We start from the raw sequence: 26,040 nt of genomic DNA, 5'->3' as shown, positions 1-26,040 counted from the left end.
TCTGGTGCTACCTCCCCACTCACCCTCCAGCCTGATGCTCTGGGGAATCACCTCGAAGCGGACGACGCGGTATGTGTGCTCCTGGTCCTCTTCCATGTCCTCCCGGTGGTAATAAAGGATGAACGAGAGGTGATTGTGCAGGTAGATCTAAAGCAGAGAAAGAGAGAATAAGAAATAGCTAGCAAAGCAGAAAGTTATTCAGGGAGCCCACTCCAAGCAACTAGAGCCTTCCTCTGTCCAGTCCGCAAGGTTGACCAGCCTTCCTCTGGTCATATTGCACTCTTGCTCTGACACCCACTGTGACTTCCTGGGGCTCAGTAGATAAGTCTCCTTGGCCGGCCTGGCTGTCATTGTGTCCGTCCTCTCTCTCTCTCTCTCTCTCTCTCTCTCTCTCTCTCTCTCTCTCTCTCTCTCTCTCTCTCTCTCTCTCTCTCCAAAGCCAGCACACAAAATAATGGTTTCATTATGGCATTTTCATACATATTCTATTCTTGTCCTGCTCACCCTCTGCCTTACCAATTGTCACATTAGCTCACCTGGGCTCTTTAGCCTGTCCCTTCCTCACAGGCAGTTCCTATCCTGTACCTCTGTTTGTAGCAACTGGAATGCTCTCCTTCCTCTACTCCACTCTTTTCTAAGGCCTTCACAAAGCCCCAAATGTACAACGGCTCCCTAGCTAGTGAAAAGCAACACGACTCAGGGCCTCACACCATCAGTTTTCTCCAAATCAGGACAAGGCTAACCCTAACCCTCTATGCAAACAAAGGAATGTCAGCCTTTTACTCCCTGGGAAATCGGATGAAGAGGACACAACTATAATCTATGTCATTCATTACCAGCTTACCACCAGGAGTTGTGTCATGAAGTGTACACAGAGACTGATTTTCAAAACCATGTAAGTATCACTGTTTCAAGATAGAAACTGGACCAAGAACTCTTAGATCACTAGTAAATGGTGGCTGCAGGATTCAGCCCAGGGAACCTTCAGTGTAATCTTGATCATCATGTGGTCTTCTCTCCTACACACTTTACAACTTCTAGGTTCCTTTTCTAGTTTTAATCTTACAGAAACAGAATCTAATATTTTAGCGACTATACTTTTATCTCTTTATAGTGTATGCTGGAGCCAGTCCAAAGCCACAGAATTCTCACAGGCTATCTACCATGAGGCACTGGCAGAAATGTGTTCTGGTTGACCCTCATTTAAACACACACACACACACACACACTTTAGCACATGTGATGGCTAGAGGACAGCTTGTGGGAGTCAGTTCTCTCCTTCGGCCTTGTGGGTACTAGGGATTGAACCTAAGTCATCAGTTGGGAATAAGCACCTTTACTTGCAACCTGTTGACCCAGTCCTCTGAACATGCCAGACACTACTCTACCTTATTGACATCCGTGAAGCCAAGTCGGTAGCCATGTTCAAACTGCACATCTTTTTCTTTCTTCTTGTCATCACTGTCACGGTTGTTGGAATAGAGCTCCAGCCGGGTGGCCACAGGCAGGTTGTCAGCAATGCTAGAAACCCAAGGCCTCACTCAGTCTCTCAGGACCACACTCCCACCAGGTCCTCCCTGGGCTGAGCTCAAGGCCAGCAGGGAGCAGCGGGTAACTTACAGGTGAACGTAGTAGTCTTCTGTGATGCGCTCAGCCACCAGCCTGCTCTGCTCCACTGTCAAGGTCACTGGCTTGCCGGACTGGCCACAGAGAACTTCACACTTCTTCTCACTGTTCATGAGAACCTGGAAAGGGGTGTTCACAATCCGGTCCCCTCTCAGCACCTCTCCTGCCATAAGAGAGACAGATGGAGCTCAGAGCTTCAGCCCTGTGGTGGCTGAGGTCAGCAGTCACAGGGCTGTAGACAGCAGGACAAAATGGAGCTCCAAGGATGTCACAGTGCCACAGACCCGCTGTCAGGCTCTGCCCCACCTGTTTCAACTGTTCCGCTACCCTCTCTACTCTGTGTTCCATTGCTGGTAGATGCTCCACATCCTCCCGTATCTCTAGAGTCCTGGGTGGCATCCTATGCCTGGTGTGTCTTGCCCCACACTCCCCTTCCTGATTCCATAACTGCAGACAGGTGATGTCTTCTCTATCCCTATTGGAACCCCTCATGAACTCCTTAGCTTTCTGGACAAAGATCACATAGTGTGTGCTCTACCCTAAGGCCAGCCCAACCCATCTCTTACCCATCTCTCCAACTCTCCCAGGTCACTCCCAGACACTGCTTTGCCACACACAGGTAATCTCAAAGTCTCTGCCCCCAAGCAGCTTTTGCTGACCCTGTCAGCCTGGAGCTTGCCACTCCCTCCTGTCCCCCCTCTGTACATTGAAGAAAATATTCTAACTCTAGGCTACCTGCTAACTCACCCTGCCTGATACTTACCAGCTTAGTCTGTGCATGTCACTTTACAGAGCTTCAATTCTCTCCTCCAGAAAATGAGACAGCAGTTAATATTCTCCTTACAGATATACTGAGAACTGAGGGGTTAATTCACTCCCAGGCACAGATCAGGCAGGAGACAAAGAACATCATTTGCAACATTGGCATCACCTCTGCAGCCAGCTGGCCTCCTACCCAAGACCTTCTATCTCTGTGCAGCTCCTCTACGTCAGTGATGTTACTTTGCAGCATGTTAATTTGTGTAGGTCTGACCCCCCTACTACCAGGGAGCTCTCTGAGCCAACACCTACTACACTCAATGCACTGGCACTTCATGCCTGTTTCCCCCGAGGAACCTGAAGCCAAATGTTATACTCACAGGCACTGAGCAGCTGGGAAGCATCAACTAGACCCACTGTGTTTTCACTCAGAGCTGCTCATTAGTTCAACAGTAATGATATGAAACTGGGGCAGGCTGAAGGAGACACACCATGCCAACAGGCAGGACTACCACCTCCACAAGTACTCGGTCCAACATATGCCAGTGGATCTACTTGCTACACTCAACATGCCTTATCTACTCACTTACTCATTCATTATCCAACGCTTACCGGGAACTGGCTATGTGCCAGGCCTGAAGACACAACGTTGAACAGACATATTTGTAGAACTTATGACCCTAAGATCTAGTGTGAAAGAGACTGATGAAATAGCAGAGTGAAAATGTACTGTGTAACTGATGTCATGGAGAGTAGATCCAGGGAAATCTCAAGTGATCAGGTAGGGCTTGGAGGAGGGACAGTATTAACCAGGCAATTTAGATAAAAGCAAGGCTGCTTGGGGGCAGAGACTTTAAGATTACCTGTGTGTGGCAAAGCAATGTCTGGGAGTGACTTGGGAGAGTTGGAGAGATGGGTAAGAGATGGGTTGGGCTGGCCTTAGGATGAGCACATACTCTGTCCAGAAAGCAAAGAAGTTCATGAGGGGTTCCAATACGAATAGAGAAGACATCACCTGTCTGCAGTAATGATCACAGAAAGATCACTCTGACTGCTTTGTGCAGAAAAAGGGATGCAAAAATCTGGCTGGAGTAATGGCACCAGTCAAGAAGTAAGGACAAACACAGGAAGAGTGTGTGGGGCGGCCACCATCATAGCACACAGATTCAAGAGCAGTGAAGGTGGTAAAACTGTGGGAACCAGCTGCTTACTGGGTACTATGGATAAGGAAGGGAAGACACTCTGGTTTCTAAGGTCAGGCAGTTGGATGCTATGAGCTGTTGGTAGATAAGTGAGAAGTGGTAGAGCCACAAACTTTACCGTATCAGAGACAGAAGGTAGCCATGCAAGGTAGCAGCCCTACGTGATATCTTGAGTATGGCACGGCCATCCAGGAGAGGAAAAGGAAGAGAGTGAAGAGGGTGAAGGCCTCTATTCCTCAGGTGCTATCAGATGCCTGACAGTGCACATGAGCCTGTAAGTCTGGGATCAGTGGTGAACAGAGCGTGAGGATATCAACAGGACATCTGCATAGCCCACAGCTGAAATGGCATTTTATAGACAACCAGGACTAGAGACAGTAGTTCAACATGATCCCCAGAGTTAAAGTGGGATGCTCCTCTGTATGCTGTGAATGTGTTTTATTACCACTGGTTAATAAAGAACCCAATTTGGCCAATAGCCAGGCAGAATAGAGTCAGGAGGGATATCTAAGCAAAGATACAGGAAGAAAGAAGGTGGAGTCAGGAAGATGCCAACAGCCCCTGGGGAAGTAAGATGTGAGGTAACAAGTCACAAGCCTTGTGGTAAAATATAGACTAATGGAAATGAGTTAATTTAGTTGTAAGAGCTAGTTAATACTCAGCCTGAGTTAACAGACCAAACAGTTTGTAATTAATATTAAGCCTCAGAGTGGTTATTGGAGAACTGGCGGGCGGGAGAGAAACCTTAGTTTCAGGAGTGGGCTCTTTCCTTACACCATGTCCTACTGTTCATTTATTTGCAAGCCAATAAGGAGCTGAAGAGAGGAGGGACTGTAGAGAAAAGAGGCCACACACAGAGTAAGGCTGTGTCACTTCTTAAGTTTGGAAAGTAAATTGAATTAAAAAAGAAGGTGCTGGGTGGTAGCAGTGCACACCTTTATTCCCAGGACTCAGGAGGCAGGGGCAGGTGGATCTCTGTTCCAGGACAGCTAAGGCTACATACACAGAGAAACCCTGTCTTGGGGAAGAAAAAGGGGAAAGAGGACATCCTGGTCTAGCATGCCTCATTTCTAAAAAATACATAAATATTCCTCTTTCTTTTGGGACAGGGTCTCACTATATTGCCTTGGCTAATCTGAAATTTACTATGTAGACCAGGCTGGCCTTGAACTCCTAGAGATACACCTGTCTCTGCCTCTGGAGTGCTGTGACTAAAGGCATGGGCCATCATGCCTAGCTAAATCATCCCTCCCCCATCTTTTTTTGTTTTTTGAGACAGGGGCTCACTATGGACCCAGGTTGTTTTCAAACTCCCAAGCTCAAGCTGTCCTCCTGCTGAGCCTCTCAAGTAGCTCAGACAGCAGGCCTGTCACCTTTTAACAATGAACCAGAAGCCATGATGTGACTAAACAATATATGCCAATAAAAAAACATTTAAAAGAACCAATTCCCAAAGGCTAGGGTGTAGCTCAGTGGAGAGCACTTGCCCAGCATACCAGCATACCCAAGTTCCTACGTTTGATCCCCAGCACCTTTCTTATGGCACCCCATATCTAGGCAGTTAGCAACTGCTGCATGATCATGAGGATTGGAATTCAGATCCCAGCACTCAAAAGGTTGAAGCAGGAGGATCATAGGTTTAAGGACAGTTTGGGCAATAGGCAACATGTCGGATTCCTCGTTAGAAATCTTATCTCAAAAAAAAAAGAGGGAACAAAGAGATGGCTCTGCAGAAAACAGAAACAGCACTTGCTGCACAGTCCTGAGAACTGGACTTCACATCTCAGCACCCACATGATAAGCCAGGTGTACCACAAAACGCCTGTAACACCAGCTCTGAGGCATCTCTTCTGGCCTCCAAGTGTACTTACTCACATACACATCACATACACTCACACAAATAAGCACATATGAATAAATAAAACAAACCTTTAGAGAACAATTGTCTTCCTTCTCTTTGCTAAGACATAACAGGGAAATCTGCTGAGGCCTCTGAGGTTCAAGGAGTGTCTGTCTGCTTGCTTCTCTAGGACTTACAGGCAGAGAGGAAGCACAAGCAACTGTCCTGAAAAGGTACCTCCAGTGGGAGAATATTTAACCTAGAATCATGGCTGCTATTTACCTCTTGTGCCAGACACTGTGCAGGGCATTTTACACACTTTCTGAGTAAGTCTTGCTTGGCTTAGCAAGAATGTCAATGTTTTCGCTTGCTTCGAGGCAAAGATAATCACTCTTTTTTTCTTTTCTTTTCTTTTTTGAGACAGGGTTTCACTGTGTAGGCCTGGCTGTCCTGGAACTCACTATGTAGACCAGGCTGGCCTCAAGCTCAGAGATCCACCTGCTTTTGCCTCTCAAGTGCTGGGATTAAAGGAGCGCATCACTACTGCCCAGACTTTTCTATTCTTTTATTTTTTGAGAATTTCATATATAATACAATATTTAACATCAACCTTTTAATTAAAGGTAGAGCAATGATCTAGGGAGATGGTTCAATGGGATCAGCTCCTTAATACCTATATAAATACTGGGTGGATGTGTTGACCTGTCTGTGATCCCAGCACTAGGGAACAGAGACAGGAATCCCCAGAGCAACCTGGATAGCCAGTCTAACCAACCAAATCAGTGAGCTTCAGGTTCAAGAAAGAAACCATGTCCCAATAAATACTGTGAAGAGCAATCCAGGAAGACACCTAATGTCAATCTCTGATCAATACACACCAAAAGCAGGATAAGGGCAGAGTGAGTAATAGAAGCCACTAGAAAAGAAAGGGCTATCTAGAAACCAAGGGAAAGCTGCTATGGTTAGAAGTTGAGCGCTCTCACTCTGAAAGCTAGTAAAGCCCAGGTTAGCTATTACCTAACAGTATAACCAAAGTCAAGTCAGTCTACAAACAGACACAAAATCACTACCTCTGCAGGGCCAGTATGACTCACTAAGCTAACACAAACAATGTTGTACATAAATATATACAACAGTGTCTAGCACATAGCAAGTGTTAGGTAAGGCAGCTACTATGAAAACCATGCCAGGTTCCTGTGAGACAGGCAGAAGCAGTACGAGAGGCTTACCCAGATTCTCTGCCTTGTAGGTTATCTTGTTGGGCTGGCAGAAAGGCAATGAGTAGTACTCGTAAGGAAGTTGGGTCCGAGAGCTGGTAAGCTTCACAGCCTGCAGGAAGGAGAGAAGTCGTTATTCTTCAATGCACCAGAAACAGAAGGCTGTTCCAAGAAGACTCCTTGGCACTCAGATGTCTTTAGCACACTTAGCACTATCACCCAATAGGCAAGCTCACTGCACGCCACTCCTGTACAGCCCACTATTCTGGATTTTGCTGTAGACAGCACACCGATCTAGTTTAAAGCCACAGTGAGATCCAATACTCACTGAGTCGTAAACATGTGGCTGCTCTTGGACGAGATGTCACTTGAGTGCCCTTCTGCAGGAGGCTTTAGAACCAAGAGGTCTGTGCCTCAATTGAAACCCATGTAGCCCTGTCCTTTCAGTTCCTTGAGCCTATAGCTCTCTTACCTCAGGCCTTCCCCCTGCCATTCCTCTCTGAGCCCCTCTGTGCTCATCTGATGCTTTCTCCTATCTAGGTCTCAACCCATGAGCCCTTCCATACCCACTGTATTTAAATGAAGTCCTCATCATTCCATTTCAACTTTCTCTGCAATTATTGTATATTAAGTTTTATTTTTATTTTATTTTATTTTTTATTTGCGACAGTGTCTTTCTCTGTAGCTCAGGCTGGCCTTGAATCCACAATTCTCAGTGCTTTCATCACTAGTGTGAGCCACCAGTCACCACACCCTGGTCTTCCCTATGTCTTTAAAAATCAGTTTTTCCCACTTATGAGCACAGCATTGCTCATAAGATGTTCATTTAATGTCTGCTAAACAAACGACCAAAGAGGAAAAACATAGAAACCCTTTACAACCTCTACGATGGGAAACTGATCAAGACTGAGACAGCAGGAGAGTGAACTCAAGTTACAGAGTAAAACCAAGAAAGAAAAGAGGAAAGGAGGAGTAAAAAGAAAGGAAAGAGAGAGGAGAGACAGGAATAGAGACAGAGAGACAATCTAGAAACATAGCTGAGTTGGCAAGGTGCCCCACTAGGTGCCATGTGCTCATATCGTGACTCTCACTTGGTGTCAGTGTTTGCATTTCTCTGCATGTGACCAGTGGGCTCACTTCTTTGTGCAATAGTTTCCGTATCTGTGAAACACACAGAAAATCCGTAAACCAAAATTTCCCTCAGAAGGTTCATGGGGGCATCTTGACCTAAGCAGAGCCCAATGCGTAGCATGTAATAACCCTCAGGAAATGTTACTCTTGTTTTTCCTGCAAGGTATAAGGAAGAGAGCTTCTTACAACACAGACATCTGAACAGCTGGCCATGAAAGATGATGGAGCAGATGAGAAAGGGAGGCAGAGAAGTCACAGAAGGAAGCAAGCAGAGTAACACACAGATGGGTGCAGTGGCGTATGACACACCACAGAAAAAGTGAGAGTGAGGAGACAGAGACCCAGAGGCAGAGAGGGACAATGAAAAGGCAGAACTGTAGGCAGCCACGTAGTATGGAGTCAACCCTCTTTTTCCCAGGGGAGCTGGCCCTTGTCTGTCCGTGTTCTCTATAAGTCCAGGATGGACATGAACAGCTCAACACAGTCCTCTAGTCAGGCTGCTGGGCACAGGTGCTCCTATGGTCGAAGCACTCACTCACCTTGATCTCTACCGGGTCGTTTTGGTGGAAGTTGATTGGTGCAACTCCAGGGACATAGAAGGTGCTTGTTTTACATGTGAGACAGAGAAGCAGCAGGAACCTTGGCCACCAAACCTGCTGGGGAGAGAGAGAAGTGAACTTTCCTGCAGGGCAGATTAAGTGGGAATCTTCAAATCTGCTTGCACTGGCCAGTGTCACCTCTGTTCTGGGAGGCCTGATGCCCTTGTAAAGTTGCTTCCCAAAATGCTTCAAGGAACAAGACTCTGCACTTCCAGAAATGGGACAAGATGGGTCAAGCAATTACTATCTGGAAGGAAAATAGACTTGGCACTACTGCTAGTCTGAGATATTAAAATGCCACTCTGTGCTGATATGGTGGGCAGACTTCAAACTGGGGCATATGCAGATAGCAACTTGGCTAGATTTCCTAGAATCCCCAGCAATTCTATTCCTAAGATTTTTTTAAAAGTTTGAAAGCCCTCTGGAAGAGCACAAGCCCTCCTACCCACTGAACCATCTCTCCAGGCTCTGGACTGTTTCTAGACATGTTAAGAAAGATGAGGCAACTCTATCAAAATATACAAGGAAGGACATTTACCAGAATGCTAAATGGATGGATAGGCTTTTCCCCCTTCTTCTGTTTATGTTCTTTCTAACGTTTTATATACAATTATATATTTACATCACTTTAGAAATACAGTTAGCCAGGTGTGATAATGTACACCCACAATTCTAATTAGAGGCAGGAAGATGCCAAGTTCCAGACCAACCTGTACTGCATGAGATTGAGGAGTGGGGGACATGTTAGCACATGCCTTTAATCCTAGCATTCAAGAGACAGAGTCAGGTAATCTTTGTGAATTCAAAACCAGTCTGGTCTACAAAGCGAGGTTCAGGACAGTTAGGGCTATATAGAGAAACTCTATCTCAAACCTCTTCCCCAAACCAAACCAAACCAAACCAAACCAAACCAAACCAAACCAAACCAAACCAAACAGTCCTACCAATGCCAGATTATTATTACCATTGTTTTTATTTGGGTCTCACTGCATTAACTCTGGCTGACCTGGAACTCATTATGTCGACAGGGCTGGACTTGAGAGATCTGCTTGCTTCCTATGCGCTAGGACTAAACCACAATACCTAGCTTCATCCAGATTATGGACCATCTGAATCTCTGGGAGTCAGTTTCCTACTTTCAGTATGTTTAAAGGGTATCTAGATGCTCACATACAAAGTGAGATCTGTGGAGAGCACCGGCAGAAGCATTTTTAGAAGTTTCTTAGAAGCACAGACACTCTGGTTATGCCCTGGGCCTGGCGAATCAGAGTAAATTCTGCCTAGCAGTAAGAGTGAAGAACTGTTCCTGTGGGAGTGAGGAGGAGTGTCCTAGAGTCAACTGGGAAGCAGGAAGTATGGGTCTCTAATTCTCCCCGGTCAGGTTTAAAAGTGTATCCTGACAATCAATAGGGAGGTGGCTATCATATTCAGAGAAGGCATTAAATTTGGGGGCCTCAAATATTGGCAGGGCATTGTAGCCTACCCCTCAGCTAAGCAGTTATGGCCCAACGTTTCTGTCTCCTCATTTTTATAAGAAATTCACGTAAGGGAAGTGGGGTTGGAGCCACTTACTGACCTCTATGTCACTACTACTACTACTACTACTACTACTACTACTACTACTACTACCACCACCACCACCACTACTACTATTATTATTATATGGGTGTTTGCCTGTATATACATCTCTGCACCACATGTGTGCCTGATGCCAGTGGAGGCCAGAAGAGAGTGTTGGAACCACTGGAACTAGAGTTACATACAGTTGTAATCTGCCATGTGGGTGCTAGGAAATGAACCACAGATCTCTCAACTGCTGAGCCATCTCTCTAGTCCCAACTACTCTTTTTAGTAACTTTTTTTCATATATGTACATGTGTGTACATATGTGTAACATCTGATGACTTCTCAATTGTTCCCCATCTTTTCTTAGAGATGATCTCTCACTGAACCTAAAGCTCACGGATTAAGCTAGACCAGCTCAGGTATGCAGTGCTGGCTGGGCCTGCTCACTTTCTGTGTGGGTGCTGGGAACCTGAGTTCAGGGTCCTCATGCTTGCACGGCAAGCATTTTAGTGACTGCGCCATCTCTCCAGTCCCAAGTCGCTAGTCTCACATGTAAGGCACCAAGATCACTGTTTCTGTTAATGTAAAGAAAACGTGTTCTGGATTTCCTCCTAAGAAGCCTGATAAGCCTTTAGCCTTATCTGATAAGTGACTCGAAGCACGGACAGAGGATTAAAATCTTCTAAGTTTATCAGGCCAATTAAATCTAAGAAGTTACTTTAGTTCTATCTCCTTCAGAAACAGAATCTCTAGATCTAACTGAGAACACTGCCCAGGGCAGCAGAAGGCTCCCTTGAGACCTCAGGTTGCAGAAGAATGAAAAGTAAATCCCGGAAGACTTCAATTCACTTTGGTTCCAAAGTCTCAAACCAATGAAGCCCTCCCTCCTCCCCCAAACAAACAAAACCCAAAAATAAACAGTGAGATTCATGCTCAAGCCAGCAGGAAAGCAACATTAAAAAGCAACAAGGAACCAGAGTCATTAACACCTGTGAAGAACACAGAATGCACAGACATGGCAACTGTTTACCTAGCTGCTGTGCTAAGCACCTCTCCCTCACTGCTTATCTCACAGCGGCTACCTGTCCACTTCTGCACCATTGTGCTGTGGATCTCCAGTTAATCTGAGACAGAGAGATGGACTAACTTGGAGGCTGTGACTGTGGGCTAGAAGGAGTGTGCATGCCTAGTATGCTCAGAGCCCTGGGTTTGATTCCAGCATCTAATCCTAGCACTTGGGAGACAGAGGTAGGAGGAATAGATGGATGTTTAAGGTTATCCTCAGCTACACAGTGAGTTCTAGGCCAGCCTGGGCTATGTGAGATCCCATCTCAACTCACTCCCCTCCCTCAAACAATAACTTATCCCAGGTCTTGCAACCCAAATATGATGGAATTTGTGTGCTCTGTTGAGGCAGGTGAGTTTTAATATAAGATGATGAGCAGGCTGATGGTGCTGCATGCTTTTGATCCCAGCACTCAGGAGGCAGAAGCAGGTGGATCTCCAAGATCAAGGCCAGCCTGGTCTATAGCCTGGTCAGCATCATATATTAAAATGTATGATGCTGATGACAACAGCTAATATTTACTAAATGCCAATATGTGCCAGGCACAGTTTTAGGTTCTTCTCATGTATAAGCCTGTATTCCCATTTCATAACTCGGGGGTGGGAGCTGTGGCACGTGCCTGTAATCCCAATTACTCGGGAGGCTGCTGAGACAAGAGGATTACTTGAGCCTATGAGTTCAAGACCAACCTCTAAGCAACATAGCAAAATCCCATCTCTAAAAAGGGAGTCGTGGTAGTAGAGAGATGTTCAGTGGTTAATAAGACTTAGTGCTCTTGCAAAGGACATGGGGTCAGTTCCTAGCACCCACGTCAGAAGGCTTACACAGCCTGTATCTCAAGTTCCAGGCGTTCCAATGCCCTCTGGCGTCTTGGGCATCTGCATACAAAACACATTGTGTACATGCACTCACATAGATGCAAATGTGTACACATGAATAAATAAGTAAGCTCCGTCTCTAAACAGAACAAAACAAAGAGTATGCTAGATGGAGATAAACTGGATCATCTTTGAGCAGAGAATTAGCAACGTGAGAGACAGAGCTACTCTCAAGTACTGCCAACACAAGTTCTTAGGTATACAAAAATGATCCTAGTTTATATATGAATAGCCCATTCTTGCCTGTTTAAATGTGTGAAAGCACATACCAGTGTGTTTGGTGGCACATCTTTAATCCCAGCACTCCAGAAGCAGAGGCAGGTAGATCTCTGTGAGTTTGAGGCTTCTGGTCCACATAGCAAGTTCGAGGCCAGCCACGAATATACAATGAGACCCTGCCCCCCCCCCCTTTTAAGTATGTGCCAAAATCAAAGTAATCAAAAAGGAAAAAACTATTTTAGCACGAACACAGACGGAAATATCCTTAAGAAAGTGTTCTGCAATTAATAGCACAAAACCCACCTCAGCTAGGTATGGTAAATTAGACCTGTAATCCCAGCAGTTTGGAGGCAGAACAGAATGAGCTGAGGTCATTCTGGACTATAGAATGTGGTGGTGTTTGACTTATCCCAAGAATGCGAGGAAGGCCTTCTCGCTCGTCAATTACTACCGCATGTCACAGAGGTAGCATCAGGAAAAAAAGTCAGCATCACAACTAACACAGAAAAGGCAGTTCACAAAATTCAACAGTTATCAAAACAACTTAAAGCATAACTAAAAAGGAACTTCCCCAGTCAAAGGGCAGCTATGAAAACCCACAGGCAATCATCACACTTAATGGTGAAAAACTAAATGCTAAGTTCCCTTAAGATCAGGAACAAAAGAGGATACACATTCTTGCCATGTCTATTCTTCTATGGTATAAACCAGCACATGAAAGAAAGAAAATTGAAATTGAAACACATCCAAACTGAAAAATTAAGTAACAAATGCTTTTATTTATAGATCATATAATCTTGCATCTAGAACACTCTAAGAAATCTATACAATAACTAGAATTAAACAAGCTGAGGACAAGCACAGACTATCAGATTGATATATAAAAAATAATTGTATTTCTATATATTGGCTATAAGCAACTCAAAAATAAATTAAAACATGGTTCTACTTGGTATTGAAAAATATTTAATATATATTAAAAATACTTATTATATGCATACACGTACAAATGAGTGTATGTATATCATGTGTGTGGGAGCCTGAGAAGGTCTAAAGGTATTGGAACCCCGGGAACTGGAGTTATAATCACCATGTGGTGCTGGAAGCCAAACCCGGGTCCTCTGAAGGGCAGTCAAGTGCTCTGCACTGCTGACACCTCTCCAGCCCTAAGAACAGATCAGAAAGGACTTTGGGCTGAATGCAGTGGAGTGGTAAAGTACTTGCCAAGCATTGTCAACACAAGCTACAACATTACAGATAATAAAGAAAAAAAAGGGAAAACAAATAGCATTTTGTTTTGGTTCGAGACAGGGTGGCCTCTATGTAGTCTGGGCTGGCCTCAAACTCATGGTACTTGTCCTGCTTCAGCCTTTGAGATGCCAGAATACAGGCAAGCACTACCCATGTCTAGGTACATGAAAACGAATTTTAAGGGCTTATTTATTGAAAATTACAAAACACTGGCAAGAGAAACAAAAGCTTTAACTATGTGGTAACCATATTCATAAGTAACATTAGACCATTCACAAAAATAACAAATTCAAAATGAACAACAGATGAAAAAAAAAAGCTGAAACTAAAATTCCTAGAAGAAACTGTCACTTTAAGTTAAATGAAGATGTTTTAGAGATGCCACCAAAAATATGACCCATTTAAATTAATAAATTTCATAAAAATAAAAAATTGTACACGTCTAGGCCATGGACAGGAAAATCTTTGTGAGTGATGTAGGTAGAGGGGACTGGTTCAGGATGCATAAAAAGCTCTTACAACTCAAGGAGGCAGCAACACCCAGTTAACACAGGCCTATAATTTAGTTACCTAAAAGGCCGAGGCAGGAAATCACCAAACTCAAGGCCTGCTTGGCTACAGAGTGAATTCAAAGCCAGCTTGCACAACTTAATAAGACTCTGTCTCAAAAGAGGAGGTCTGGGCATAGCATTTGCCTCGAACATACCCTAGGTTCAATTCCTAATACACAAAATAGTGAAAACACAGAGTTCCATCCCGGCTGGATTCCAAGCATCTCCTCAGAGGGCTTGGAACACACACACTCTCAGACTGGGGGAACTACTATAGTTGAAAACTGAAAACAACTCAAAAGTCTAATCGTTAGCAAAAGCAGAAAAAACACTACATCTATGAGCAAAAACAAAAACAAAAAACAACCAATAAACACCACAAGAAGGAATAACCCAGAAAACACTATCCTAAGTAACAGAAGCCAAATGCAGACATTTAAATAACACACGACTCCGTTTCCATGGAATGCCCAGCAAAGGAAATTTACAGAGACAGAAATCAGATTAGTGGAGGTTTGGCTGTGGGAACAAGGGCCTGATTGCACCACTCCCTTGACCAATGTGAGGAAACTTGGGCTAACAGAACTGTCCTATACCATTGTTGTCACTGTAACAAGGGCAAAAGTTTACACAAAGCTAAAGGTCACAAGAGTGATTTGTACTATGAAGTATAGATTAATATGCCAGAAGGAACTAGCTAGCTGGAGGTGAAAGGATGTGGCAATGTGATGACATCTGGTGAAGCTTGGTGATAAGTGACAATATCTAAGCTGCTGTTTGCTGGAATCATTACAGCAAGCTGGGCTTTTACTGTTTTGAGACAGGGTCTTACTATGTAGTATTGGCTGGCCTGGAACTCCCTATGTAGACTAGGTTCGTCTTAAACTCAGAGATTCAATTGCCTTTGCACCCCCGACCCCAGTACAAAGATTAAGGGCATATACTACCACAACCAACCTATAATAAGGTTTTAAAAGTAAAAATTATATATGCATAAAGTATTACAAAAATGCCAAGTGACTTATCCAGCTTTTCTATTTTTTCCTTTATTGTTATTGTGTGTCTGCGGTGTGCACGCCATCTGTGCTTATATGCTACAGGGTGTGTAGAGGTCAGAAGACAACTGTAAAGTCAGTTTTCTTCTTCCATCCTTACTTGGATTCCAGGGACTGGACTCAGGTTGCCAAGCTTGCAAAGCCAAGTAATTTATACAGGTTTTTTAAAAATTAACAAATTAAAACTGTACATATTGATTATGTGTTTCTTCATATTTTTTTAATTTTATTTTTGTTTTTTTCGAGACAAGGTTTCTCTGTAGCTTTGGTGCTGTGCCATATTTTTATATTTTCATATACACTTTCCCATATACATGGATCAGCATTATACACAATGATACATACAAATTTTTTAAAAACCTAAGACGAGTCTCATATGTGACCTTGAACTTGCTATATAGACAGGAAACTTTGAACTTCTGTTCTCCTATCTTCATTATCCCGATGCTAAGATTACAGGTATGCAGTACTATGATCAGATTATGCAGTGCTGGACAGAGATGGAACCTAGAGCCTAATGCTTGCTAGGTCAGCATTTTACTAACTGAGCAACATTCCCAGTAATATATTCATATATATATATATATTTTTCTCTGTTTTGTTTTTTGAGATTGCATTTCTTGGTATAATCTTGGCTATCCTGGAATTTGCTCTGGGCTCGAACTCACAGAGATCTGCCTGCCTCTGCTTCCGAGTGTTGGGGTTAAAGGTGTGCACCACCACTGCCTGGCTTACATTTACATTTTAAGGGAAGGAAATGCACTGCCTGTAAAATTACCTAGATGGGAGACATACGAAATGTCCAGAAACAGAAAATTTGATCACTAGGTTTTCAGGTGATAACTAAATCAGCAATTCTAACCTTGGGAGAGTCCTGTAAACTCCCACAAAATGCTGATAAGAGCTACATATCCTAATGTCAAAAGTCCTAATATTAGGATGTTGCCCGATTTAAGAAGGCTTGAAGACTTAGCAGTTTATGGGTCCCAAAGCTTGAGAGGATGGTGAATCCCTGTATATTGGGAAATTTCTGTCTTGTTCTTTGGTCTTTTGTTAAAATTATTATTAGATTTTACGAGTGAGTGTTTGCCTGCACATGTATCTGTACACCACATGTCTGCCTGGTTCCTGAAGTCAGAGAAGGCACAGGCTCTCCTGGAGCAGGAACTGGAATCACGGATGGCACCCACCGAGAACAAGTCTTCTTACCACTGCGCCATCATCCATCTAGCCCTGACTTTTGTCTCAGTCCATTCCACAGCATCACAAGACTGTAGGAGCAGCCTGTCAGGAACCAGATAATGGCAATCGAGAACTCTCTGCAGGTAATCTAACACTCCACCCCTGGCAAAAGTACCAGTGACCTGGAAAGTTGAAAAGCTCAAGGGACCCAAGAATCAGTTTTTCCTGTTTTGTTTTGTTTTTTAAATTCTTGGGGTCTGGATGTTCAGAAGCAACCGGCAAACTCCCCACCCCCCGACCCATAGCAACCTAAGGAAAGGGTACTAGGAAAAAAAATATTCAGCCTGCCAATTTTGCCCTTTTGAAAGCTGTGGACAGTTAACCTCTCCCAAAGAAAACAGGGAGTTTCTCCTAGAAGTGAAAATTGTTCATCCAATAGCATTTCTGTGACCAGATGTTAACCTCTTCCTTTTTGGAGCTCTCTGCTTCTCCAGCTTCTCCTATAAATAGCATCACCTAGCCACACAGCTAGGACCAATCTTGAACAGGCCATTTCTGTGCAGTCCTGCATAAGCAGCAGCGCCTTTCTCAGGGCACACTGGAGCCTGCTATCTTGTTCTTCCTCTCTGCACGCAGCACCACTTTAAGGTCAGGGACTACTCCCCAGATTAAGGAACTGAGGCACAGGGGTGGGGGTAGGGAGGCTATCAAGGCATTGTTTGCCAACGGTTAACTGAAATCAATTATCTAATTAGTTAAAGCTCCCTAAGAATTCAACCACAGGTGAACGAGGCTAACGACAACTACAGATCACTCACCAAGACCCCCAAGAAGCTAAAGAACTCACCCAGCTACATGAAAATAACAAAATACTCAGAGCTAAATTAGCCACTAGCAACTAAAAATGCAGCCTTTACTTCAGAACAGAGACACGACAGCTAAACAGAAACAAAGCAAGACTAAAAACCTTCTGGAGGAGGTGGAGAGGGTTAGGGAGGCCTGTCAGGAAGGAGGAAGTCCAGGTGAAATGACTGCTCTTCCCTGCCCTCGGGGCGCTCCCAGGTCGGGAGACGGTAGGCCCAGACAAGGAAGGCCAACAACACTTCAACCCTGGGATGCTGGCTACAAAGCGCTAGGCACTCAGATCACTATTACAATAATTCTTTTGAGGAGTCTCATCCCCACTTCCAAATATGGGACTAGATTCAGTATGGGACGGTGGGTAAGCTCTGGAGATGGCTGGAGGAGGTGCTGCGGCAACACCGAATGTAGAGAACGTCCTGAACTTGTGCAAATTTTACATCTATTTCACCACAATGAAAATAGTAAGAAAAAAAAATAACAGGCTTCCAGAGGCAAGAAGTTTGCCCAGTCACAAAAGTAATTCTACCCCCTGCTTTTACACCCTGGGAGGCTCTGTCAGCTTACGGCAGCGGATGTGGGTGAGAAATCGTACTGGACATATTGGATGGCACAGAGGAAGCAATGAAGAGGAATGAGGTGGAATTGAGAAAGTCTTGGGTGTCCCCCACTCCTGGGAAACAATAGTGAGTGACAGCAAATGGTTCAGGGATCAAAGCAGCATAAGGCAGTGGCCCCTACCATCCGTGGCCAGATGGCTCTGCTCCATCCTGGGTCCTTCCCACCTCTCTGCCAGTGCCCAGAGATCAAAACTCAACCTTCTACAACATTCTGTAACCCACTTCTTTAATTCCAAGATCAAAGGAGACCTTTTGTTCAAGTTGTAAAACAGAGACCAAGAGGCAACTAAATACCATCTCCTCTGCATTTCCTGGGGGCTGAGGGCCTTCTTTAAAAGAGACTGCTTGGAGAAACACATTAACCAAGGCTTGGTATAGACACTCAGTTCCCAGGATACAGTGGTTCATGCAGAATATGTCCCAGGTGAGCAACTCAAGGAAGCAGACAGAAAATATCCCCAACACAACACCCTGGAGGGGAGGGAGCACAAGAACGGTGATTGGTACAAACAAATTCAACTGCACAGTTCACTAGCAAAAGCAGCTTTGATGTGAGCGCTCGGTGCAGAGCATTCCACCTGAACTCAGAAATCCATCAAGTCCAGTTTTTCTCAAGGCAATCTCTTTCTCGCCTGGAACTCCCTATGTAGGCCAGGCTGGCAGAACTCTCAGAAATGCACCTGCCTCTGCCTCCTCAGTGCTGGGATTAATGGCATGTACTACCACCCCCAGCTGAAGTTCAAGTTTTAATGCCACATATGACATCTACATAAACAGACCAAGAAAGCCAAATCCATTTGCCAGGCCACACATGAAATCAATGCCTGTACTACAATAAGCCAAGCTTTTGCCTCCTTCTCCAGTGTGACTGATGCTCTGAAAGCCCAAAGGAGACAGCAGCTGCCACCACATGAAACTGAGTCAGAGGAGCTGCCTGCCTCCTGCTCCGCTTCCATCCAGCTGCCCTATCAGCACCACCTCTATTGGCTCCGACCTGGTGTCAGTCAGCTTATTACTCTGCCCTACATGGAACAAAAGCCTTCAAACTAGAATAAACCGGCCCAGGACCTCTACTCCCAGGCATGTATCCTGGAACACTGAAACACGCTATGTAAAGATGCACACAAAGTTCACAGCGGGATTATTCCAGCAGCTAAGGGATAGAGAGACTGTGGTCTATCCATACAGCACAACGGTTTAGCCATTTAGAAAGAATAAAGTACTAGGAATGTTACACACAACATGGATGAACTTTGAAAGTGCATGGAAAAGTAAAGCAGTTAGGTAAGAAACACCACATACTGTACATTCTCTTTATATGAAATGAGGGAAGGTAAAGCCTCAGAGACAGGAAATCAGGGGCTGCCGGAGACTAGGAGGAGCTATGAATGCTTCTTTGTAGATTGATGAAAATGTTCTGGAATTACACAGTGATCCTCTAAATACGCCAGACCCCACGAACTGTGAACTTTAAAAGGGCTCAGTGTTAGAAGCACTCACTGCTCCCGCGGAGGATCTGGCTTTGCTTCCCTGAACCTACAAGGTGGCTCACAACCATCTGGAGCTCCAGTTCCAGTCATCTCTTCTGGTTTCCCCAGGCACCAGGCATGCACACGGTGCACATACATGCACACAGACAAACACATAAAATTTAAAAAGATCTTTTAATAAGGGGCGATTTTGTGCTATATGAATCATATCCATAGAGATAAAACTATAATAAAAGCTAATACAGTGTGAGGCAGGCACTATATAAGGAAAATAGAATATTATATGCCTATGAATGTACTCAATGGGCATTTCCCAAGTTCCATTAAAATATTCCCAAGAGTAGCTTCCTGTAATGAGATATGAGCCTGCTTCTCAATTCTGACCCAGCCAGATGAATTCCATCCTGTAACTTTATAGGGTGGTCTAATCCAGGGCAGAAGACAAACTCCTGGCCTCCTTTCTCTATAGCCAGAAGTCTTAACTCTGCAGATTCAGGAAACACTGTTGTGCTTAGCAGACTTGGGCAGCACCTGTACAATTGGGGAAGAGCCATTCATGACAGTAAGAGGGAGGGGGAAAGCCCTTGAACTGTAATATCTACAACTCTTAACTTTCAAAGTAAACAGCTTCCTCAAGTCCCAGCCTGTTCACATAGCCACCGAGTCCACTAGCTAAGTTCCTCTCAGCATGACTTGCCTCAGAAGCTGATCCACCCCAAAATAGATCTATATGCCCCACCCAAAATGGTTGCAAAATAGCTTACGTGTATGAAGGCGTGGGGACAGTTCTGACTTCAGTGTGTAGTAACATGCTTGGCACAGACCAAATTCCCATCTACCTGTGACTCCACATACACCTCTGCACAAACTTGCCCTGTGTCTCCTCACTAAACATGCAGCTTTTTGTGTGCCTTTAAAACTGGCCGCAGCATACAGCACACTCTCCATTTTCACTATTTCTCTGTCTGCCTCACTGTAGGTTTCTGCAAACGAAAGAAGCTCCACAAGGGTGGGACCCTGACCCTCTGACAACTATACACCTGGTTCCATGCACTGACTGGGCTCTCAAATATTTGCTGATTAAATAAAATACATACTAGAAACACATATTGCTAACTTATAAACTCTTAAAACTCTGTACAGGACAGAAACTTCCCAGTGTAGTGCCATAAATATCACTTTATTGAACTCTCTATGGGCAAGAAAGGGTGTGACTTCCTGTCTTCCCATCAGCCTTGTTCTGAATGAGGCAAAGGAGAAAACGGGTTCAACTTTCCACCCTGAGGATTTGTCCCCACTTCATTGATTCAGACTGAAGCCTGAGGCCACAGAAACCAGCTAAAGCTTTGAAACATTTTCCCCCAAAACAGTGCCAGAGAACAAACCCTGGCTCTTGTGTAGGCTCAGCAAGGGCTCTACCAATGAGCTACACTCCCCCAAGCCATGAAATCTTTTACCTGACTTCTCGGTTTATAAAAAAGAAAACTGTTTTAAAAAAACAATTAAGTTAGCAATTTGCTAACAGCAGGGAATCCTGTCAGTTGATTAACCTGACCCTGTTTAGAGAAAACCAACAGCACACAGCTTAAGCAAGAGTTTTCCTTTGGTGGAGTCAAATGTCACAAGCTTGTTCTTTGGGTCTTTCTTGTCATTCACTATCAGGATGAAATAAAATTTTATCTTCTGAGGAAGAATATACAGGGCCACCCAGGAAATTTCACCTCGGTTCTTATTCCTTGGCTAACAGAATTTGAGCTGAATTTCTCAGAGAAAAGCCAGTTCTTCCAAAACTCAATTCTGTGGTTCCATAATAGAAGCCAGCAAGTTGTGACCCACCCTCCAGACACAGCTGTCACCTCACCCATCTCACCCATAAAGAGCCTTAAGTCCAGTCAGCTTCGTGACAGCGAGTCTTCATCTATAAGGAGCTGTACGGCATGGGAAAGGGACGCGGACAGGTAGGGGCCGGAGGTGTTTTTAAACAGCTGTACAGGTTCTTCCTCCATTAAAATCACAGGACTGCTTGGGAAAGTGTTGATTCTTGAGCACTGCCTAACCCTAAGGAACTGCACTCTTTGGGGGTGAAGCTCAGGAAACTGCATTTTAACATGCCTCCCCATCCACAACCTAAGATTTCCATGCACGGTGAAGTTTAAGAGCCAATTGGATAAAAGCACTTTAGGAGAGATAATAAGTTTTGACAGGAAGGCAGGAGGAAAGGACCTGGGGATGAAAGATGGGAATGAGGTGCCCTGGTAGAGCAGCAAACAAGCGGGTTGCGTTATGGGAACAGCTGTGGGTGCATTTAAGGACAGGGCTTGGGCTAAGAGGTGGTCCGAAGCGAGGCAGCATCCGCAGACTGGTCAAGATGATGGGAATATGGGGAGAGCTGGGTCTGAACGTGAGGAGGAGGAGCGAAGGTAGAGATAACGGGGAATGAGACAAGGCCAGGAGGTGAAAATTGGGAAATAGGGGTGACAAGGGGGCGGGAACGAAAGCCGAAACGAGAACCGCGGAGACACTATTTGAGGTCTTCTTTCCAAGCGGCACCTCCCCTAAAACTCCAGGCCCTGACAAGTCTAGGTGGAAGCCAATGCTGGCGAAAGGGATTTTGTGAGGGGCCAACCCAGTGAAGGGCAACCCGAGCAGGGGTTCTGAAGGAGGCTGGGGACCAGGCATGGGGTGCCGGAAGGTCCTGGGCTAGCCAGGGGGCCCTGCTCCAGCTCCGGTTCCCGGAGTCTCCTTCACTCACCATCGCCGCCGCCATCTTGGATCCACGTGTCGCCGTGATGACGTCAGCGGAAGTGGTGCTTCCGTGGGTACGGACTGTAACTCCACAAGGGGGTCGCTTCGCTTCAGTTGCTTTTGTAGTCGCACTAGTGAGGAGGTAAAGGAGACTTAATTTCTCCTTGGAAGACTTGTCTTAACAGTGAGGTCTCTGAGCAGGTAAAGAGAGAATACGATGTAACTATTGGAGCCATATTAACTCCTGGCAGACAGTGCTCCTCCCCCCACTCCTTTTGCATTGTGGGTAATTGGGGTGTGTAGAAACAGGCGCGCTCTCTGGATGCCATCTTTACTATTGGCAGAAAGACCCGTTGCTAGGGTTACCCGAGACCTTAATTGTGAGACAGAAGGCTTGGTAAACCCTCTCTGACAGCAGCTGGATTCCAAGTAATTTGTAATTATGTGTTTAGATATTTACTTGACTATTATATATTCTCTAATACTAATAATAGTAATCGGCTGTAATCCCTATGACGGTAGGGATTTTCTTTCACCTTACCCTGGCTTTTTGTCGTCTCTAAAATGGGGCAGATTTCTAGATTACTTTCATAACTGATTTATGCTGAGTATTCACGGATCGTACACAGGAAGTATTCGATAAATAACTGTCATTATATGATCATGTACATTCCTTCCCGCAGATGGTAGGTCCCTCAAACAATACACTGTTAAATGACTCGCTGAAAATACTTAGCCGGAACGGCATCTTTTGCGAAGACATCTTTTGCTGTTGTTTGAGAAAGTTGATACAGTCAACTTGTTATGCCCGTGTTCCGCTTCTGTAACCCACCTGTTTGCCAGCTCCTCCATTTGGAAGCCCCCACTCCTGAACTGATCTCTTGTGCCCGGTCTCCAGTGCTGATCTCTTGAACCCCAATTTTAGGGAGAGACAACCAGTATACACGATTTAAAAAAAAAAAAAAAAAAAGGCTTGCTTTGATTACTTTGGCCATGATAATTTGGGTCAGTGGTCTTTCTCCTCTCATCTTGGGATTAACATGTCCTGGTTAGTTTTCATTGTTAGTTTCTAGTATTGGTTTAAAAAGGGCTGGCGGGGGTGGGGCCTGCACTGGTAAGTTTTAGTCCAGCCTAAACAAGAGAAAGAGAGAGAGAGCTGGGGTGGGGGGAAACCACTTAGCCTTGCTGAATGCTACGGCTCTTAGTACTGTTTACAACAGCTGAGGGTTTTAGTTATCACGTTCTGCATCTTGGCAGGGAACAGTTGAATTCCGACCACCACTGTGGTCAACCACCACTCTGGTAGGTTCTTCTACATAAATGTCTACTAACAGCCTTCTCATCCTTGTATGAGCATCTATCATGAATAATAAAAATCAGAGAAAGAAATTGGTGTTCAACCTGAAGGTCAGAAAAGCAAAGCAGTCAGCCACTGGCTCTTACCTCTACCTCAGACCACAATGTCGTCAGAATGAGACTGAGCTGAGATGGGTCTCCTCCTGTTTTATATTCCTCTCTAGTGCTGGGATTAAAGGCATACACGACTACTGCCCAGTTTCTTTGGCTAACTAGTGTGGCTACTGGGATTAAAGGTGTGTGCCACCACTGCCTGCTCTGTATCATTGACCAGTATGGCTGTTTTAGTTTCTGATCTTCAGGCAAGCTTTATTTATTAAAATACAAATAAAATATCACTACATTTCCCCCTTTTGTCTAAAATAAAAAGGCTATAACTAATATAAGAAAACTATATACAATAACTACAGACAATAAATACATCAACAATGTCTAGTCCATTTGCATTTGACAAATTTAGAGAAAATACTCCATATCTATCCTATCTTGGTGAGTCCACAGTCTTGTACCTAATTTATTTTCTATAATAATTTGCTTTCTGCATCAGGTGAACAAGGAAAACTCTAACTCTATCTAGTTTTCAACTCCCTCAGAGACCCAAGAAGGAGATAATATTAACTGAGTAAGCAGGAAGTGCAAGCAAGTGACTTTGGGAAATTGTGAGAAATGCAGAAACAGCTGGCTGCCTGGACAGTCACCCAAAGTTCCTCTGCAACATTGGGGCGTCCATCTTTGGCCTATAGGCCTAGAAAATCTGACAGACTTTTCTATGAAGCAGGGTTTTTGAAGGACTTGCTTGCCTGCCTTGGGCAAGGTTTGGCAGTCACTCCCTTTTGTGTCCTGCTTGTCCCATTAGGACATCCCATTACACAGCATACCATCAGCAGTTGAGGCAAGGGCACTTTCTTGCCCAGTGGCTTGCTTTTGTCACAAAGAAAGCAAATTCCATGTGGAGTTTCTTTGATGCCCATCATCTTCTCTGAAGTAGATTGGTGCTGCCAGGGGCAGACATTGTCTCGTTGTCATAAAGAAAAGAACCTATGTTATTAAAACATCTTAAATGCCATATTTTGTAGTGTTTGAAGATGACCTGTCTATCTAAAATATATCTTTGTTTGATCTTGAAAACATACCAAGGAGTTGGAGAGATGACTCAGCCATCATGGGCACTGGCTGCTCTTCCAGAAGTCCTGAGTTCAATTCCCCACAACCACATGGTGGCTCACAACCATCTGTGATGAGATCTAGTGCCCTCTTCTGGCTTGCAGGCATATATGCAGGCAGAACACTATGTAATAAATGAATAAATCTTCAAAAAAGAAAGAAAACATACCTAATGTGACTACAAGTTCAATTATAATAGGTGATTAGCTACTAACCTGCATTTTCTTTCTTTCTTTCTTTTTTTTTTTTTTGGATTTTTCGAGACAGGGTTTCTCTGTGGCTTTGGAGCCTGTCCTGGAACTAGCGCTGTAGACCAGGCTAGTCTTGAACTCACAGAGATCCGCCTGCCTCTGCCTCCCGAGTGCTGGGATTAAAGGCGTGCGCCACCACCGCCCGGCCTGCATTTTCTTATTATTCTAGACAGTTGGTAATAATAACTTTCAAGGACTAGAAATTTGCATTACGTTGTTAAATGAGCTGTATAGGTACAATACCTTGAACAAGATTAGAAACATGTACAGTCTGTTTTAACAAAACTAATCTCAATTTTGTATTAAAATACAAAATTTGTATACAATATACAAAAGTCCAATCCAATGTAAAACATTTAAAACTAGTGGTTGCTTTCTAAAAGTAGATTTAATAATCTACCTTTTTATCTTATCATATCTATATCATCCCTTTTTTCCCCAAAGTAGATTCTACCCTTTTATTCTATCATATCTGTAGCTCCCTGTATTTCTCTCTATCTCTGTCCAAATTTCCTGCCTGGCTTTACTCTGCTAAACCATTGGCAGAAACCAATAAACTCATCAACCAAGAAAAGCAACACATGTATAGAAGGACATCCCACATGATGAGCAACTGGTTCACCTATCAAAAGGTGAACTTTTTCCCCTCTTGTTGAATATGGTGGTCAAGTTACTTGCTTTGACCAATAGAATGAATTATGAGTGTCTTCCAGTTCTGCACCGAGGCCTTAAGAGGCTTGGCAGCTTCTTCCATCCCAGGATATAAATAAAGCTAGGTGTCCTGCTGGAGAGCCCTGTAAAGTGACAGGTCCACTTTGTTCCTAGAGGCATTCTAAAAGTTCCACCTGACATTACACATATGCATGAAATTAGTTTGAACAGTATAATTTATTGGCACTGTGTAAGACAAAAGAACTACATGGTTGAACCTAGTTGATTTAGTTTTGGGGATGGCTTATTACGAAGCCTGAAACACACAGTGGTAAATGACTGTACCTGTCTCAACCATCCCAAAGAGTAGATATAGTCCTAGAGGGCAGGGAGCTAGAGAAACAGGAAGGACTTACCAGTCTTGCAGTAACTCTGAATTGCAAACTTGTGACCAGTTCTACTGTGGCTTAAATCTTGGAAATCTCTTATAGCTCGGTCTGCTTAAGGAAGAATACTGATGGGGCTGGAAGGATGGCTCAGCAGTTAGGAGCACTGGTTGATCTTCCAGAGGATCAGGGTTCAGGTCTCGGCACCTACATGGCTGCTCACAATTGTTTATAACTCCAGTTTCTTGGGAATCTGATGCCCTCTTATGGTCTCTGCAGGCTTCAGGCATGCAAATGGTGCACAGCCATACATGCAGCAAAACACCTATACAAACTACGTAAAAGAATATATTCATATCAATAAATAAATATAT

The 26,040-nt window shown here is 44.2% G+C and overlaps 1 protein-coding gene across 4 annotated transcripts in view; it reads right to left on the bottom strand.

Moving 5' to 3' along the window:
* The window catches only part of Tm9sf4 (transmembrane 9 superfamily member 4), a 41,824-nt gene extending 19,703 nt beyond the window's left edge, over positions 1 to 22,121 (bottom strand). The window contains exons 1-6 of one of the 4 annotated variants that reach the window (XM_075962547.1): positions 21,866 to 22,121; positions 8,315 to 8,428; positions 6,657 to 6,756; positions 1,621 to 1,789; positions 1,389 to 1,521; positions 24 to 147 (exon numbers count right to left, since the gene is read on the bottom strand). In XM_075962547.1, the coding sequence (XP_075818662.1) occupies positions 24 to 147; positions 1,389 to 1,521; positions 1,621 to 1,789; positions 6,657 to 6,756; positions 8,315 to 8,428; positions 21,866 to 21,880 (655 nt within the window). In that variant the 5' untranslated portion in view covers positions 21,881 to 22,121. Of the gene's footprint in view, positions 1 to 23; positions 148 to 1,388; positions 1,522 to 1,620; positions 1,790 to 6,656; positions 6,757 to 8,314; positions 8,432 to 20,983; positions 21,136 to 21,865 lie in introns of those variants that run through there. The other 3 variants (XM_075962550.1, XM_075962549.1, XM_075962548.1) reach the window with 3 other exon arrangements.
* Positions 22,122 to 26,040: the final 3,919 nt, after the last annotated feature.

Source organism: Microtus pennsylvanicus, chromosome 2 (genome assembly GCF_037038515.1).
Source record: "Microtus pennsylvanicus isolate mMicPen1 chromosome 2, mMicPen1.hap1, whole genome shotgun sequence".
Classification (NCBI taxonomy): Eukaryota; Metazoa; Chordata; class Mammalia; order Rodentia; family Cricetidae; genus Microtus; species Microtus pennsylvanicus.
The sequence above is the reverse complement of the archived record's forward strand: the minus strand, read 5'-3'. Positions and strand labels throughout refer to the sequence as shown.